The sequence below is a fragment of the Myodes glareolus genome, chromosome 5 (assembly GCF_982192425.1).
Source record: "Myodes glareolus chromosome 5, mMyoGla1.1, whole genome shotgun sequence".
Taxonomy (NCBI): Eukaryota; Metazoa; Chordata; class Mammalia; order Rodentia; family Cricetidae; genus Myodes; species Myodes glareolus.
The window spans coordinates 3082260-3101608 of record NC_142030.1 but is presented as its reverse complement, the minus strand read 5'-3'; the positions used below and the strand labels follow the sequence as shown (position 1 = coordinate 3101608).

General features: G+C 47.4%; 1 protein-coding gene across 3 annotated transcripts in view; it reads left to right on the top strand.

The window, feature by feature from the left end:
- Kcnh1 (potassium voltage-gated channel subfamily H member 1) overlaps window positions 1-19349 on the top strand; it is a 295808-nt gene that overhangs the window by 76543 nt on the left and 199916 nt on the right. For 2 of the 3 annotated variants that reach the window (XM_085687513.2, XM_085687515.2), the window contains one exon: window positions 5813-6286. In XM_085687513.2, the coding sequence (XP_085543639.1) occupies window positions 5813-6286 (474 nt within the window). The remainder of the gene's footprint in view (window positions 1-5812; window positions 6287-19349) is intronic. The other variant, XM_085687514.2, reaches the window with a different exon arrangement.

The window sequence follows — 19349 nt, the reverse complement described above, 5'->3', positions numbered from 1 at the left end:
AGGGTGTCTGTTCTTCATTTAGCAGATTGTAGTTCTGCCATTGAGTCCAAGATCCTAAAGCTTTTCTCATACATTTTTCTCCTGAAACATGATCTTACATTTACATCTGCATCCACTGAAGTTTGAGTCCATCTTTAGCTAAGGTGTGAAGCATAGGTAAGGGTTTGCTTTTGACCTGTGAGTGTTCACATGCCCCCATGGTATGAAAGTCACTTGGGCATATTTGCGTGGGCCTCTCCCTGGATCCTCTGTTGGGTTCTTTTTTCTGTGTTTAGTCTTCTACTGACAATAGAGACTTGTTTTCTGCAGCCATTGTTGTCCTAAAACAGTTAAACAGTCTCCCCACTTTCTTCTTTACTGAGGTACTGTTGATACGCAAGTAATGCTCCCCAAGGGGGAGAGGAACAAATTCAAGAAACCTACATATGTTTAATGTATAATGTATATAATTTGGCAGGTTTCAACTTCTTCATTCTTTTTTATTTTTTGGTGTGGGATTCCCCTCTATATGCTGTGAATATGTTTTATTACCATTGGTTAATAAAGAAGCTACTTTGGCCTATAGCAGGGCAGAATAAAGCCAGGCAGAAAATCCAAACAGAGATATAGAGAGAGAGTAGGCAGAATCAGGGAGATGCCGTATAGCTGCCAAAGGAGAGACAGACTCCAGAACCTCACTGGTAGGCCACAACCTTCTGGTAAAATATAAAATAATAGAAATGGGTTAATTTAAGATGTAAGAGTTAGTTAATAAGCTAGGAATATGCCTGAGTCATTGGCCAAACAATGTTGTAATTAATCTAGTCTCTGTGTGATTATTTGGGTCTGGGTGACCGGGAAACCAACGAGCAGTCTCTGTTTACATTTTTGTGTGTGTTTTTATGTGTGTATATGTGTGTGTATGTGCGTGTGTGTGTTTGAGACAGGATTTATAGGGTTTTTATGTGTATCTCTGGCTGTCCTGGAACTCACTCTGTAGACCAGGCTGGCCTTGAACTCAGAGATCCCCCTGCCTCTGCCTCTTTGAGTGCTGGGATTAAAGGCATGTGCCACCACCCCCTGGCTAACCACTTCTTTCTTATTGAAAATTACTTCAGGAATTCTAATTCCTTTTCCTTCCCACATAATTTTAGCATGTTTTTGAGCATATGTATCTAACGAAGATTCTCGCTAGCGTTTTGATAGGAACTGTGCTAAACTTAGATGTCCATTTGGAGGAATGGATATCTTTAGTGTGTTGGGTCTTCCAAGTTCTGAGCACAGTGTCTCCTCACTTCTTGACTTGGTTCCATCAGCATGTTGTTGTTTTCGACATTTGAGTGCGACACGTTTTTCTATATTTACACCTACATGACTTTCAGCAGTTATAAACGGGAGTGTAGCATTTTAGTGTCCGTGTCTGTGTTACAGGAAGGCAATGGCTTTCATATGTTTCTCTTGTCTTGTTGAACTTGCTAAGTGCCCTGTTCATTCTGCAGGTTTCTCTGTGGATTCAAGAGACCACTGTGCTCTTTGCAAGGGGGCTCACTGGCTGGCTCCCCTTCTGAGCTGGATGCTGGTCTTGCCCATTTGACTTGGCTGTGTGGTGAGACAGGGCTGAGCACAGCTTTAAGAGCCTTGTCTTGCCTTTTCTCATCTTAATGGGAAAGCACTCGGGCTTTCATCGTAAAGTCAGTTAACTGTAGGTCACAGGGCCTGTCTTTCCCTCACCATCCGTCTCTCTCTTTTCTGTCTTCCTTCTCCATCCCTGTCTCCTTTCTTTTTGACAAGTTTTAGAAATTCCCTCATATTCCTATTTCTAAAGGCATTTTTTAAATATCATAAATGGGTACTGACTTTTATCAATCACTGATTTTTCAAATATTGAATTAGCTTTTACTCCTGGAATATACCACTGTAGTAATTCAGTTTTGAATACTGCTAAATGCTCTGTGCTGCGGCTGGTAAGGACTTTTGTATAACTGTTTATGAGGGATATTTGTAGTTTTCTGTGCAGTCTTTGGTTTGGGAGCCAAGATAACACTAATTTCACAGAATGAATTGAGAAGTATCCCTTCTGATTCTATTTTCTGCGAGACACAGTGCAAAATTGCTGTGAATTAGTCTTTTAGATCTGGAGATGTTTTCATTAAAACCACCTGGGCCTGGAGAGTTCTGCTTTGCGAGTTTGAACAGTAAGAACGCAGTCCCCTTGGTTCTGGGCTATGAGCTGCCACACTGTGTGCCTTTGGGGATCCATCTGTTGAAGCTTCTAAGTACTGAGCCGTCATTGCCCTGCCTTGCTCTCTTTCCTTGCCTCTGGGGTTCCCATCGATAATCTCTGACTCATCCATCATTGTTTCTCTTTGTCAGTCGATGCTGGTTTTTATTTTATATGTTGATGCTAGGGAGTGAACCCAAGGCCTTAGTAACCGAGCTATGGTTCAACCCCCCAGTCCCAGTGTAATTTATTGATCTTTTACAGCCGCTGACTCTTCTCCCTTCTGTTGCTGTGGCTTCCATTGACTTCTGTTTATTATTCCTTCTGCTTGCTTTGCTCTAGCTGGTTCTTCACGGGGGTTCTTTTTTTTTTTTTTTTTTTAGTAAATTTTATTAAATTATAAAAGTTTCCATTTCCGCCCCCCCTCCCAACACCCTCCCACTCCCCCCACTCCCCCCTCCTTCCCCTCCGTCCCCCAGGGCAGTCAGGGTTTCCTGCCCTGTGGGAAGCTCCAGCTCCCTCCCCCTCCCTCCAGGTCCAGGAAGGCTAGCGTCCAAACAGACTGGATCCCCAAAATCCAGCATATGCAGAGGAAACAGGTCCCAGTGTCATAGTCAATGGCTTTTCAGAAAGACCCCGGGCCAGCCACAGTCAGAGAATCCGGCCAAATTCCGAGAATCTGGCTAGATCACGTCCTCGTTCAGTCCCAGTCCGACTGGCCCTGGTAAATTCTCATCAGATCCGTTCCCTTGTATCAGTGGGTGATAGCATCCCTCGCAGTACTGATTTCGTCTTTCATGTTCCTCCTCCTTCCGCTCCCCCTCCGGACCTCGGGGGGCTCAATCCGTTGCTCCAATGTGGGCCTCCGACTGCATAGCCGTCCTTCGCCAGACGAAGGATCACTCCGAAGGCCCTCTGGATGGAAGCTCTTCACGGGGGTTCTTGAGGTGAGAGGTTGATTGTTGGCTAGAGACTCTCACTTCTATCTCTGCGTGCTTCCCTTTCAGCTGACCTCAGCAGCATTCCACAGCTCTCAGGCGTTGAGCTTGCATTCCCATTGAATTTAGCATATTTTAAATTGTCTCTTGATACTTCCACTTGGCCCATGGGTTATTAAAGAATGTGCTGTTTAGTTTTAAAGAGTTTGGATATTTTCTTGCTGTCTTTCTGTGATTGATTTACAGTGTGTGTGGTGGAGGACAGGTGCAGTGTGGTTTTACTTAAGTGTTCAGGTTTGTCCGATAAACTAGCATAAGGCTCTCTGGATAACGCTCTATGTACTTTGAAGAGACTGGATGTTCTGCTCCTGCAGGAAGAGGGTTCTCTCGGTATCAAATTCAATGGCTTTCTGGTATCATTACGTTCTATGTCCTCGTGAGCTCTGTCCCTCATCCTTCCTCCCCTCTTTCTTACTTCATGCTAAGGATGGAACTCAAGGTCCTCGGCAAGTTCTCCACCACCTAGCTACATCTTCCCCCATCCTTGCTAATCTTCTACCGACTTCTCTCTCATTTGTTGAGAGAGATCTGCCATGGATGAGTTTCCCCTTCATTTCTATAACGCTTGCTTATGCTCTTCCAAATCCTTCTCAGTGCATTCCCAGGAGGACCACCCCATCTTCCTGGTGGCTTGGTCCTCTTGGACTGTGCCCTTCTCTCTGAGTTGCTGTGGTCTTGTCTGTCACAGAAGAGTAACTGCAAAACGATTCAGGTTGTGTTTATCTCACGTTGCTTGCTCCTCCATCCCCGTGAGGTTCCGTGGTGAGGATACCCACTGGTAGCATCCGTCTGGCTCCTCTTTGTATCTTCTCTTTCTGTGCCAGAACTTTCTGCGTTGCCATTCGTTTCCAAGCTTGTCCAAGAAACCTTGTGCTGGGTGCTTCTGATGTCTTTGCCATTTTTGGTGCTGGCATCTACTGATTAACTGCTTTTCACTCAGTTTGCTACTCCTGGGGTTCTTCGTATAACAGATGGAATTTGTGGACCAGGACATTTTGAATATTGACTTTAGCTCTTTCTTCAAATTTTGGTTTGGGGTGGCTTCCCTATAACACTTACACGGCAGAGGACAGGGCAGGCTCCTCCCAGATTATATCAAGTTTGGGTCAAAGAACACTTTGTCATTCTGTCTCAACCAACACAGAGGGATACACTATGTAGCCCAGGCTAGCTTCAAACTTGTAATGCTTCTCCTGCTTTATCCTTCTGGCATCACAAGTATGTGCCTCTGTGCCTAGCAGGGAGTTCCTTGCTGTGAGATGACAAGGTTGGTTTCTCCTCCCAACTCTTTCTCCTTACATTGGTACCATTCTGGGATGTGGGTACCAGGGGTGACTTTATACTGCTGGGGTATGGTGGGATCTCATGCTCCCTCCTCTGCATGATTCACCCCTTCAGGGAGAGAGGGTGGCTGCTTACTTATAATGTTTGGGAAGGGGAAGCAGGCTTCCAAGAGGGCCTTACTGCAGGGTACAGTAGTCTCTGCAGCATGGGGCTCCAGCAGCAGGGTCTGATGGCTTTCTGTCTTTAGGAGCTGTGTGGTGCTCAGTCCTTTCGCTGGAGAAATGGGCTTTTGTGTGGAGAGTGGCATTGTCTGGGTGCCTTGGTACATCCAGGTTCCTTCTTCCATTCTAAGACCGGGCACACCTAAGGTACAAAGTCAAGGGAGCAATCTGCGGTATCTTTGTTCCTACTCCATGTTTTCAGAAGCAATTCTACTTAGTTGATTTTATTTGCTGTATTCTTTGAGGCCAAGCTCCCCGTTTTGGTGGGAGGAGGACAGGGTCTCATGTGTCTCAGGTTGACCTCAAACTCACTATGTAGCTGAGATGACCTCAAACCTCGGATTTTTCTGTCTTCCTTGCTCCTTCTCCAGTGTTGGAATTACAGACAGGGACCACCACACCTGGCTTCTGTGGTACTGGGAATCACACCCAGGCTTTGTACGTGTTAGGGGAGCGTTCTACTCACTGAGCTGCACCTCAGTCCCCAGGCTTCCTTATTTGCTCTAGTGAGAGGTCCTTCTCACAAGAAGAGAAGTTCTGCCTCAAGCCCAGAAGAGCTCTGAGCACAGGTGGAGTTCAGGCGTCTCACCCCTGCACCGCTCCCCACCTTCTCAGGAAAGGCCTATCCTCAGTGTGTCTATGAGACTGAGCTCCAAGCAAGTAGGCCCTGTGTTCTTTCTTCATTGCCGGATTCCCAGGGCCTACACCACACTGTTCCTGGCACCAAATAATAAATACGTAAATATTGGTTAAATAAAGTTGCTTCATTCGCCTGCTCGGCTTCTCACCTGTCACAAAAACAATTGGCCAGAGGGAAAGACACAGACAAGGTTGTGTTTAGAAATGAACAAGACAATGGGTGCAACTGAAGTGTTTAGCACACTGCTCAGCTTACAGGCAGCCAGACAGCAGGCTGCCCTCATTTCAGTATGAGCCCTCCTGTTACCACGCTCGCGTAAATTCTCTCGTTCTCCGTCAGCATCTGTTAGTGCAGCTAATGATCTGTACAAAGAGTTGTGAGCGTTTGCACTGGCAGACGCCAACTGGCAAGATGATTCTGTTAAATCCTAACTCTGTCTCTCTTGTTCATGTTTTTTTTTTCTGGACAGGTCCTGCAACTGGGCTCAGACATCCTGCCCCAGTACAAACAGGAGGCTCCAAAGACCCCCCCTCACATCATCTTACACTACTGTGTCTTTAAGACCACGTGGGATTGGATCATCTTGATCCTGACCTTCTACACGGCCATCCTGGTCCCTTACAACGTCTCCTTTAAGACCAGGCAGAACAACGTGGCCTGGCTGGTGGTGGACAGCATTGTGGACGTCATCTTTTTGGTGGACATTGTTCTGAATTTTCATACCACCTTTGTCGGGCCAGCGGGGGAAGTGATATCTGACCCCAAGCTTATCCGCATGAACTACCTGAAGACGTGGTTTGTGATCGACCTTCTGTCCTGTCTGCCCTACGACGTCATCAACGCTTTTGAGAACGTGGATGAGGTTAGTGCCTTTATAGGTGATCCAGGGAAGATTGGTTTTGCTGATCAGATTCCACCACCACTGGAGGGGAGAGAGAGTCAGGTACATCCCTCAACTCTTGGACCTTGTTGTCATGTCTTTAATGCTGAATGAAATGCGGGCGGTCAGCACCAGAGTCCCCCGAGTGGGTGGGAGGCAGCATGTGTGATGGCCCCGACAGAGGGCGCATGTGCCGTGGTTACCCTGCCTGCCGTTCCTGCCCTCGGGAGGCCCAGAGGCCCTGCATGTCAGTGAGTGGGTGTGCAAGAGACCAAAGGCTCACTCTTCCTCCGTGTGGAGTGCAGCCGCTGGCTCAGGGAGGGGAGGCTGCAGAAGCAGCCATGCATGACCATTGCACCAGGGAGCCTTTCCCCTGGCACTCAGCTGCTGGATGTGTATCTGCTGGATATCCTGAGGGTGGGGCCTTCTCTTATCTGCCCTGGAGCTGGCTGTTTCCAGGCTAACTTCACAGGCTAACTGGTGGTCACTGATGCGTTTCCTCTCGTTCTTTTCTCTGGGTGTATGTTGCAGTGAGTTTGGAGGTGACTGTTTGCTGGGCTCCTCGGGTCCATGCTGCAGTTGAGTGCGGTGGTTGTAGGGTCTGTTGCTTTGGAGTCTTAGTCTTGTAAATGCTCTGTAACCATGTTGGGATTAGAATGCACTCAAGTAGACACTGAACAGGTGAATGCCTGTGGCCGGAAGGGGCCCCTGGACTAGTTAGGAGCGAATGTCTCCTTTGAGAAAGCAAGGATGCCAAGTCCCTTCCAGAGCAGTGTAGATTCTCACGTGACTGGTGCTCAGTGGGGAGTTCTCCTCCATTCTTGATTAAGATAAGGCAGCTTGCTTGATAAGCCAGTGTGTTTAGCACTGGGGTCATAGGGTCTCAGATGACAGAGGTCAGGAGGATTAACTGTGTCATCTGGGCAGTCATCTGGACGCTGAGCTGAGGCATGGCACATCCTCTGGGGTCAAGGGCAGCCATGGGAGGAAGAATCTCTTCCCACCTACGGTAGGAAGCCCTGATTGATGGCGTCACTGTGCCTCTGCCTTCAGACCAGCATCAGCAGTTGCTGATGACACCAGCTGCTTCCTGTAGGGAAACCAAACGACCATACTACTCTCCGGCCGAGGGGAGCTTCCCTTCAAAATGCTGCCGAGGTTAGAGTGTGGAGGGCACAGCTTGATGCACACACACTCTAGGTTCAGAACAGCCCCGGCTCTGTTGGCGTGCAAGGTTTTAAAGTACTTTGTTTGTTTTTGAGACAGGGTCTTGTGTAGTTAGCCTGGTAATTGTAACGTAGCTGACTTTAAACTTGCAATCCTCCTGACTCAGCCTCCTCCGTGCTGTATTATCGTGTGGCATTACACGTGTGTGCAAGCATGTCAAGAACTAACTCCTGCATGGCTTCTGAGTTTTGCAAGGAGCTGAAATGAGTGGGGACAGACACTGGCAAACTCAGAATCACCTCGGGAGAGGATGTGGGCATTCCTCCTTGTAAGTGCAGAGCACACTGGGAGGTGCCTTTCTCTGTGGATGCAGCTTCAAAAACATTTGTGTCATTGGCTTGGATAATTCAAATGAATTATTATAATCCCAAAGAGCATTTTATGTACACATGGGAAATTAATTTTTTATTACAATAAAAAATAATCTAACTCTTGAGGGTCTGTGAGAGCTTACCGAGCAGGAGTGTTTGTGAAAGCAAGAGGACCCGAGTTCAAATCCTAGACACAGGTGTAACTGCATCCCTGCAGCCCCACTGCGGGAGCTGCTGCGTCCCTGCAGCCCCACTGCGGGAGCTGCTGCGGTCCCTGCAGCCCCACTGCGGGAGCTGCTGCGGTCCCTGCAGCCCCACTGCGGGAGCTGCTGCGGTCCCTGCAGCCCCACTGCGGGAGCTGCTGCGGTCCCTGCAGCCCCACTGCGGGAGCTGCTGCGGTCCCTGCAGCCCCACTGCGGGAGCTGCTGCGGTCCCTGCAGCCCCACTGCGGGAGCTGCTGCGGTCCCTGCAGCCCCACTGCGGGAGCTGCTGCCAGCCAGCCTAGCTGGAACTTAGCTCCAGTGTCAGTGAGAGACCCCGTCTCATGAAATGAGGTGGAGAGTGAAAGAGTAAGATACCAGGTGTCTTCCCCTGGCTTCTGTGTACTATGCACACCTGTGTACATTCATACACACACATATACACCATACACACATGTATATATACACATATAAGTACATACCATACACATACTGCACGCACATGTTCACATACACACATAAACACACACATACATATAGCATGCATATATATGTGTATATATACATATATAAGTACATACCATATACACACTGCACGCACATGTTCACATACACACATAAACACACACATACATATAGCATACATACATGTATATATACACATATAAGTACATACCACATATACACTGCAAACACATGTTCACATACACACATAAACACACATACATATACCATACACACATATATACACGCACAAGTGTATACCATACACATACCATACATACATGTTCACGTAAACATACAAACACATGCATGCATATGCCATGCACACGTATACACACATACAATATGCATGCACCATACACGCATGTACACACATACATAGATATGCTATCTACACATGTCCACACATACATAAACACACACATATCTACCATACACGCATCATACACACATATACATATAGACACATACACTCACACAGCCACTTGAGTTAGTAAGATAAGCCATGTGCTATTTATCGCAGTGGTGCTGGAATTCTGTAGGTAAGCAGAATAGATCTTCAGCATCCATGGGTTCACCTTAGGATCTGGCAGAGCTACAAACACATGTGAAAGTGTGGCTCCACAGCCTGGAGGCTAACAGGACCGAGAGCTTGTCTTCAGGCACTGTGTGTGCTGAGGTGGAAAACCTTCAATTCTGAGCACCCAGTGATGGCCTGATTTCTGGGTTCATGGGGTGGATTGGTAATAGGAAAGGTCTCTGCTGTCTGTAGGCTTCGGGAGGTAAAGAGCTTGAAACCAGCTCTCCTACCCCCTCATGATCAAAAGCAGTGCTTCCTGGATTAAGGAATCCAGTCAGGACAGTTTTAAAGCTTTGGGTGACAGCTGAAAGTGTCTGCCATACACCAGTCGTGATGTGAGGGAGCTGGGGGTTGGGTCTCAGGACCTCCTGGTGTAACTGTAGTCTGGTCCATGCCACTTTGAGTTCCCTGCCAGCTCCAAGCTCAAATTTGCTGGGCTCTTACTCTGTTATGCGTTGACCTCACTTCCAGAAGCTCTTTGTAAAGATAAGAGGCTGTGCCTCTGCCCTTTGACCCTCAGTGCCCGGGGAGGAAAGTGAAGGAGGGGGGACATTTAGCAGATGATGAGCGGAGGTCACTGGAAGTCAGAGATGGAGAAGACCTTGTGAGCACACGGGTAAGAGGGCAGACACAGGGAGATCTGCCCTGCCCGTGATCTCAATCACCTGGTGTCCCTCCTGCCCTCTCTCCCTTCTTCCCAACGACAGGGCTAATGGAGCAGGCACAGCACACTGACTTCTAATGTGTGTGACTTCTCCTTGACTTGTGAAATATGGGGGAGAAGTTGGGAATTGGGGATGTTGGGGATGGTGGTCTGGAGGAGGCAACTGTGGTGTTGATCTGATGCCCAGTGAGGGCAGACCTACCCGTCCCCAAAAGCCTCCCTTTTGGGAAAAGCTACCATTAACATAATGGGAGGGGAGGGCTGGGCCGGTTTGATGGCTACTCTCCATACCCGCTCTCCTGTTACCTGTGGATGAAGTCTTAGCCTTGATGACCTGAGACTATAATACTTTCTGGTCTAGATTCTTATTCTTGGAAACCGCAGGAAGAATGAAGAAGCTACTGACTCATTTGCCACCAAAAAAAGTACACAGAGTTTAACTGATTTTTCCTGGTGTCTTCTCAATTATGCCAGTGGCCTGTGTGCCAGTGGAGACCACCAAAGAAGAGGGGGCAAGACAGAAGTGTCTTTGCTATGAGTGTGTGTGTGTGTGTGTGTGTGTGTGTGTGTGTGTGTGTGTGGTGTGAGTACATGTGTATGTGTGTGTGTGTTTGGTGGCAGAGAGTCTTGAAGGGGAAAGATTGGATCCAGCTCAGGTCTGGCTCAGAAAAAAGCTGGAGAGAATCACTAGCGCCTGTGGTCTTGGATCCAGCTTGTGGCTATGGCCCTCTTGGTGGTTCAAGCTGAAAATGACCCCTTTGTTTCCGCTTGCTTCCCATATGTAGATGGTCTCCATTTGCATCACTCTCCGCCTGTGGGTGACCATCTGCTCTGGGGGCTGCCGGGGATATGTCTGTGCATTAGTTCACTGGGCTGGAGGACAGAGGTCTGGAGACTGGGTGAGCTGATGCTCAGAAAGGGCATGTTGGAGCCCTTGGCCAGTAGTTGGCCTGGCATGCTTTCTGGATTGCACTGGGGTCGTGAGGGATGAAGCTTTCCCTCTCCTAAGGAAACCTTGGTGCTTGTTTGCTCTTGCGGTGTGGAAGTGCAGAGAGGAGAAGGGAAGGCTGTGTGTCTCTGGGCCACTGATTCGGTGTGCTAATCAGAGACATCACCTTCCTCCTTGGCTGGGTAACACGCAGCAGCCCAGCCAGCTGGTACCAGCTACCAGCTGATAGTCACTAAAAGCAAGACTTGCTGATGGAGGCTGACTCTCTTCATCTTCTAAATGTTTTGCTCTGTGAGAAGTAAGGAGAAGGGTGATTTTTCTACTGTGTGTAACCCTGTGCCTGTCACGCTGCCTCCATGGACTTGATCTGCCCCACTCTGCAGAGCAGGTACTGTCCCTGTCTTGTAAGTAGGGAGAAGGGCGACAGTCTATCCTTTCATCTGGTGCCTGCTGCCTTGTGGGGATGAGGCTGGCCCGTGGGCTCCCCGTACCTCAGCCTTTGCTTTCTCATGCTGCCTTGCTGGAGGGTTGGGTTGCCAGGAAGACCACGCTTCAGTCCCTAGACCCTTGTCACCTTCTGTCACTGTAAGTCACTGCTGCCTGGAAGCCACCCTGGGCCAGCTTTCTGCTGTTAGAGATGCTGGCTACAGGCTGGTGTGGTACAGACCTAAGGCAGGGGGATATTGAGTTCAAGTCAAGTCTTGGAGATACAGTAAAATCTTATCTCAAAAACCCCTAAAACAGACAAATAAACAAAAATAAAACAATGAAAAGAAGTCTGATTTTATGTTGGAGGTCTCCGATCTCAGCCGCTCAGGAGACTGAAGAAGAAAGACCGGGAGTTTGAGAGTAGCCTAGGCTTTCTGGGGAGACCCTGTGTCAGCCCCACCCCTTCCCTCAGGTTGTTTTCTGACCCACAACATCTGTCCTGACCTACCCCACACACCCTTGTCTTGTCATACCTCAGGCCCTATAAAGGCCGCAACACCTCCCGGCTTCCACCTGAGCCTCGTCTTGAGTGTGTTCCCTCTGCAGTTCTTCCCACCCTGAGACGGCATGTCTGCTTGGTTCCCAGTTTTGCCACTGTAATTGGGCAGCAGAAATCCTTCACACAGACATGAAAGATATAAAGGCTAAGGGAAGGGGCACAGAAACAAGAACGCTGCAGGATGAGTTCGTGTCTGTCCCCGTGCCTCCAGACACAGTGACTTACTTGCCTGAAGCCTCACCCATGTGTACCAAGGAACTGCTGTAGGCTGCTGAGATGATTCTGTCGACATCCACGGGTCTCACCCCCACTCTGCTCTCCACATGCGGGGGACCCAGAGGAGGAGGGGACTGCGGGGCAGAGTCTGCGCTGGTCCAGTGCTCCTCAGTGCCGACTTGCAAATGTTGCTATAACTAAAGAAACATTGTGGTCTAAGCCTATTCTGGAGTATCATTCATCAAGAAAAGAGCTACCTCATCATGGAAAGATGTGGAGGAAATGTAGGCTTCCATTGCTAAGTGAAATAAATCCACCTATTCTCTGATCCCACGTGGAAGGAGGCATGCTCACCAGGAGTTTAGAGAGGAGGGGGAGCAGGTAAAGAGGAGGCACAGGGCAGAGAAGTGACACTGGGTGACATTGGGATGGCCACGTGTCTCGACACTACTCTGAACCACACGCCATGCCGGAGAGATACCGAGCCCTAGGCACCAGCTCTGTACCTCTGCTAATAATGAGCACCAGCATTGACTCAGTGGTTGCATTGTGCTGGGCTAGTGCAAGGCATTAGTGACAGCTGGCTCCGTGCACTTGGTTCCACTCTGCTTTAAACGAAAAGTATTCTAAAAATAATGTCCGTAATTAAAAACAAAGACCCTGTTGCTGTTTTAAGATGCAGTGTTGGCCCGCATTTCTGCAACTCGGAAAGAGAAGCCCAGATGTCCTCCTCCCACCGCTTTCCCTGGGCAGCAGAGGAATCAGTGTCTACTGGAAAGAAGGGAAGGTGAGGGCTGGGAGCCAGCCACAGGTGGATGCCGCAGAGCACACCTGACTCGTGTGCGTTCAGAGTCATCTCAGAGGAACTGAAAGGCATTCCCTGAGGAGAGATGAGCGGGCCAGGTGTTGGAGTTGCCACCAACCCCCATTATCACCAGCCAGCCCTGCACACATGTGCCAGGGCCTGTCGCTGAATCTCATGCAAGTTACTCACCTGAAGTTTTGGCCCATCCACTTCAGGAGGTACCCGCTAACTCAAAGTGAGCAATGGAGACCAGGTTAGAGGCTTAGCAGCACCCTGGCTGCCCCCATAGCATTTCTAGGACTTTCACATGGGTGTATGGATGCAGCAGTTTTGTTCTTGTTTCTGCTCGTGGAAGGGAGGATGGTTGGAGGGACAGATGGCTTCTTTAATAGAGGATGTAGTGGAAGTGTAGGGTTCAGATGCTGTGCTTGGCACAGGCCCCATGGAGTGATCAGGTTTGATGGGAGGGCATTGAGAGACACACTGCTCTGTGGCCTGGAGTCTCTCCTCTCCTCTCCCTCCTTCCCCTCCCCTCCCCTCCCCTCCCCTCCCCTCCCCTCCCCTCCCCTCCCCTCCCCTCCCCTCCTCTCCTCTCCTCCCCTTCCTTCCCTTCCCTTCCCCTCCCACTCAGGTTCCATTTAATCAGCCCACATTCTAGTATTTTCATTCTTCACCATTACACGGAGCTTCACCTATCACACATCTGTACAGACACGGATCTCCACTGTCACACATCTGTACAGACACGGATCTCCACTGTCACACATCTGTACAGACATGGATCTCCACCTGTCACACATCTGTACAGACACGGATCTCCACCTGTCACACATCTGCACAGACACGGCTCTCCATCTGTTACACATCTCTGTTGACATGAATCTACCTGTAACTTGTCCATAAAGACATAGATACCTACCTATACCTACCTCACATCTGTATAGGCATGGATTGCACCTGTTCCATACCTTTGCAAGTACAGATTTTTTTCTGGACTCAGTTTGATCACTGACTTCTTAATATGTTTAAGATTTATTTGTATTTCTTTTTTTGTGTTGTTTGCTGTAGTTTTGTTATGAGTTTTAACATTACCTCTGTTTCTAAATGGACAGAGTTCACCAGCAAGGCAATTAGAGCTGAAATTTCCTACTTTTAGATTTTTTGTAAAGTGTGTGTGTGTGTGTGTGTGTGTGTGTGTGTGTGTGTGTGTATGAGAGAGAGAGAGAGAGAGAGAGAGAGAGAGAGAGAGAGAGAGAGAGAGAAAATTTGAGTGTTGCATGCTACAGTGTATGAATTAGTTCTCTCTTTTCATTGTGGGTCCCAGGGATCAAACTCAGGTTGCCGGGCTTGGCAACAAATAACACTGGTCCTTATTTTGAGTAAGTTTTTAAATTAAGGACTTAATGTAATTAACAATCAATTCCTGTCTTGCCCCTGAATGTGGCGGTGCTCTTCCTTTTGTCGTCTTTCTCTTTCCTTCCTGTTCTCATGCATATGTTGAAGGACTTACTCCCTTTATCATTAATTATTTTTGAACAAATACTTTGCTCTGCCAGTATTTTTAGTGCTTATGTGCTGTGTGTTCTTGTCTGTTAACACGAGCCTTTTGCTATATTCTCCTATTTAGAGTTTAAATCGGTGGATTTTTATTTATTTGATTCATCTGTTATTATTATCATCTTTGAATGTGTATAAGTATTTTGCCTGCATCATTTGTATGCCATGTTCTTGGAGAGGCTAGAAGAGGACATCGGAACCCCTGGATGATACAGATAGTTGTGACCAGCATGTAGGTGCTGGGAATTGAATCCAGGTCTCCAGAGGACCAGCCAGTGCTCTGAACTGCTGAGCCATCTCTTTAGCTCTCTAGCTACGCTGGCCTTTCTAGCCAGCCAGTCAGCAAGAAAGCAAACAAACAGTAAGAAAACAACGAGAAACGCCTGCCTTTAGCCCAGAGGATTAAGCCATCGCCTCTGTGTATCCACTATGATCTTTCCGTTTCTATCTTCCATCTTGCTATGGCTCTCGTTTGTTCTATATTCCCCTGTACCCCAACCTTCCCCCACATTGTGTCGAATTGTTTTGTGTTTTTCTCACTAATTTTTTATTCTTTTAGCAGTACCCTGAACATTCACTTTTCAGCTCCTGCTGTGAATTAGTGTTGACACCTCTTCCCAAGCATTACAAGGATTTTAGGATGTTAATAGTTGCCTCCCTGTCTGTTTATGTGCTGTAGAAGTCAGTGCGTATCGTTGTTTGTGCAAAGGCATTGTTTTATCTGTTAACCTCTCTTGCCTTCTTCCCCTGGTGATCTTCTAACTTATCTGTGGTAAACCTCCCTGCCTACTTTGGGGATGCCTGTTAGGACCATCAAGTCTGCTGTTGAAGTCTCTTATGTTCTGTTTGCCTGAAAATATCTTTATTTTACTTTAATTCTGTGAGATGTTTGCACCACTTACTGGATTCCAGCCTGCCGTTTGGAAGTATGCTTCTAAGTCTCTGCTTCGTTGTTTCTTCCGAGAACTCAGTCCTTGTTCCAGTTCTTCTTTTGTTGCTGAGACCCCCCGCCCCCCCACGCTTCTAATGATCCTGTTTTCTCCTTATCCTTGAGCAGGTTCAGGGTGACATGCTTAGCACTGGTCACCTCTGCAGGGATCTACAGTTTACAAAGACACCAGGCAAGGATAATGAAACGGCAAGGGACAGTGGAGTCTGAACGGGGACTGGAGTCAGGAGCCTGGCTGTCCTTCACGTGAAGTGGAGTCAGTCAGACACAAAGGAAGGCCTGAAAAGCACATCAGAGGCCTGTTCAGCCTTGGCTGAGGGCTGTGGGTTGGCTGTGGTGGCTGCAGGAGGCAGGCAGTCTGCACCCCTGTCCCTGCTTCTCCCTTTAGCCCCTGTTATCCCCCTTGGTGACCAGAGAGCAGTCAGAGGGCGGATTGAGTACCTCACAAAGGTTTGCACCTTCCTGCGGCTCAGGTGTCACCAATCCTTTACTGGAAATGGATGGAAAGGCTTTTAATGTATGACTTTTATCCAATCCCACTTCCTCTTCTATTTATTTGTCTGTCTGTCTGTCTATCTATCTATCTATTTAAAAAGTAATTACCATTGTTAGCTCATAGGCCACGTAAGGACAGACCATGGACAGTATGGCGACCTCTCTCACAGCCTGAGTGACTTGCTGACAGTTTGGAAACGCCTTCCCTTCTCCTGAGCCTCAAGGACAGATTAGCCCTCCACTCTCCATCCTCTGTCTCCTTATACTCTCTCTTTGTATTTTCCAGCCTTTTGCTTGTCCATACCTGATTCCGGACTTTCTTTTTCCCTTTTGACTTTTCTCCTACTCTCCCAGTTCACTCTTTCATTTTACTCAATTACTTTTAAAACTTCCTCTATGTTTTGGTTTTGGTTGTTACACCAGCGAGTTTCTGTTCCTGTAAGGGACACAGATAAATGGGCTACTAAATGAGTATTAGTTTGTTTTAAGCTCTAGAGATCTAAGTCCGAGTCATGTGACCCATTGGCTTGGGCCTCTGGTAAGGACAGTAGCCTAGAGTGAGCAGATCTTAGGGAAGGAAGTGTGAAATAGGGGAAGAGGAGGGGAGGGGAAGAGAGACCTCATAGTTACCTTCAAGATGACTACATCCCCAGGATGACCTAAGGACTGTCCAATGGGATCCTTGGTGCGGGAGAATTATCTGTATTCTGTCAATCATATTTTAATAAAACGCTGATTGGCCAGGCAGGCAGTATAGGCGGGAAAGCCAGACAGGAAGTAGGGGTGGAGCAAAGAGACTGGGAGTATTCTGGAAGCAGAAGCTCTCTCTCAGCCATTCCGGTGCAGACCACGGAAGAAGCAACATGTAAGCTGTCACACTGAGAAAGGTAATGAGCCCATGTGGCTAACGTAGATAAGAATAATGGGGTAACATAAGTTATACGAGCTAATAAGTAGCCTGACCTAATGAGCCAATCAATTTATAACCTTATGGAGTCTTGTGCGTGATTTTCCTTGGGAGTTGCCGGCTGTGTGGTACTGGGCAGGAATGGAAACCCCAACAAGCCGGCCCCCTCATACTACAGATCCTCCTTCTCCTCAAGCCCCTCCCCCCCAGTTTTATCTGATGATGGAGCCTTAACACAAGAGCTTCTGGGATACCCAACATCCAAACCATAGCAGTTCTTAGTTTTTCAGAGTTAGAATTGCCGCTGGCCTATTTTATACTTCAATTTTTCTCCTGATATTCTTGATCCTGCCTTTTATCTTGTCAAATATACTGAGTGTAATTATTTTAATGTCTTCTTTAAATAACCTGCCGCCTAGGGTCTCTGTGGGTCTCTGCCTCTTCTACTTCTCTGTTGCTCCTATTGTTCATACAGATTCTTTTTCTCACATGACGTTTAATTTTCATTATGTACTAGATGCTCTTTGTGAAAATTATAGAAATATTTTAGTATACAAACTTTGCTTCTCTTCAGAGATTTCTAAGTGTGTGTGTGTGTGCGTGTGTGTGTGTGTGTGTGTAGCTGAGCACAGCAACAGCCTCACTTGAAGAACAGTTGAAAAGCCCTATGGCAAGATCTTTTCCTGGTTCACTCTGGTCTGTCTGAAAGCCAGTTAGTTCCGGCTGAAAGCAGGGCTACCAGGCCCCGCTCTTCTATCACTCTAAACGTTTGCCTGTGTTTCCTTAAAGCCAAGGAGCTGTCAGAAGCAACGCTCAGGCCTTCAGTGTCTCAGCTTAGCCCTGGAGCTGGCAGATGTCCCAAGGGAGAGCTGCCTGACTGCTGGGCACCCTCTGAGTGTGCGATTTGGCCCCATAATTCCCCACTGCACCTCTGGCTTACTGATGCATTCAAGCTGATTTAAAAGCAATCTGCGTAGGTTCTTCATTGTTCTTAGTGAAAGAACGCATGTGAGTTTATTCGTCAACTGTTACCAGAAGACTTCCGTTAGGGAAACACTTCTGAGCGCTGTATTCCTACCGCATTAATCTGCATTTAAAAAGACTTGATGCATGCCATCTGCGTGCCCATCAATAAAAGTATAAAAAGTCTGCAGTGGCTTATGCTAGTTTTCTTATAGCTTGCGGCTCACAGTTCTTAATTAACAAACCTTGCCTATGAAATAGGTCAAAGTTAGAACCCTGTTGGTTTTCTCGTAGTCCCGTTGCTAGGCTGTCTCACCTGTCTTGGGCCTGAAGTAGTGGTAGGTAGCTGAGTCCGTGGCTCACCTGGGATACTGGGATGCAGTGATGCTCACCTCATGGGACTGAGGGAAAGTGGGACAAATGAAAGGACACAACAGGACAGTGCCTGGCAGGGCTGTCTTCCTGAGCCAGGACGGCTTTTTTTGCTATTCATTATCAATATTTGTCTGTCCCTGTAGGCACAGACTGCTCACTCGTTCCGAGCCACCCAGCCCCAAATAATCACACAGAAACTATATTAATTACAACTCTGCTTGGCTAATAGCTTAGGTATGTTTTTAATTAGCTCTTATATTTTAAATTAGCCCTTTTCTATTATTTGGTATTTTACCACAAGGCTCATTGATTGTTACCTCTTGTTCTTGGACAGCTACATGGCATCTTTCTTCTTTGGTAGCAACATGGCATGTCGTTGACTCTGCCTACTCTCTCTCTCTCTCTCTCTCTCTCTCTCTCTCTCTCTCTCTCTCCCCCCTCTTCCTCTCCCAGTCTGACTATATTCTGCCCTGCCATAGGCCAAAGCAGCTTTATTCATTAGCCAATAAAAGCAACACATATACAGAAGGATGCTTGAATCAAAATCTGAAGAATATGAGTTTTAACTCATTTCATGGCAGTCTCTACTGGCCTGAACATCCTTGGAGGACTTGAACTAATGGGTGTGTGCTAACTGCATGACTATTGGCACTTGTATGTAGAGAATCTCCATGTGCTCGAAGGAGCTGTCCAGTGTTGCTTACGAAAGCTTGGTCATATGTGTATAAGACCTTACTGCCTTCTAGAGGTATGAACTCCTGCTGGGCCTGTTTATACAGTTGTAGGTAGTATAAATTTGGAGAATCTATTTTCATCCTTATAGAAATTAGAAAATGTGTATATCCCTGTGGTGTGTGTGTGTGCGTGAATGTGTGATGTATGTGTATGTATGTGTGTGCGTGTATGTGAATGTGTGATGTATGTGTGTGTGATGTATGTGTGTGTGCATGCACATGTGTGACCTTGTGCATGCTTGTGGAGGCCAGAGGACATCAGATGTCTTCCCCTTTCAATTCCCACCCTATTCCCTTGAGGCAGGGTGTTATGTATTTGTATTTTAATGGAATCCATTTTGATGGAGGAAGGTCATCTGTCCATGTGTTACTTTCATTGGTTAATAAAGAAACTGCCTTGTCTTTTGATAGGACAGCAGCTTAGATAGGTAGAGTAGACAGAACAGAATGCTGGGAGAAAGAAGCAGAGTTAGGGAGAGGCAGAGAGCTGCCCGCCATGAAGCTGCCAGGTCAGACATGCTGAATCTTTCCTGGTAAGCCACGACCTTGTGGTGAGATACAGATTATTAGAAATGGGTTGAATCAATATGTGAGAGTTAGCCAATAAGAGGCAGGAGGTAATGGGCCAGGCAGTGATTAAAAGAATACAGTTTCCATGTAATTATTTTGGGGGTAAGCTAGCCAGGATCCAGGTGGGAGCGC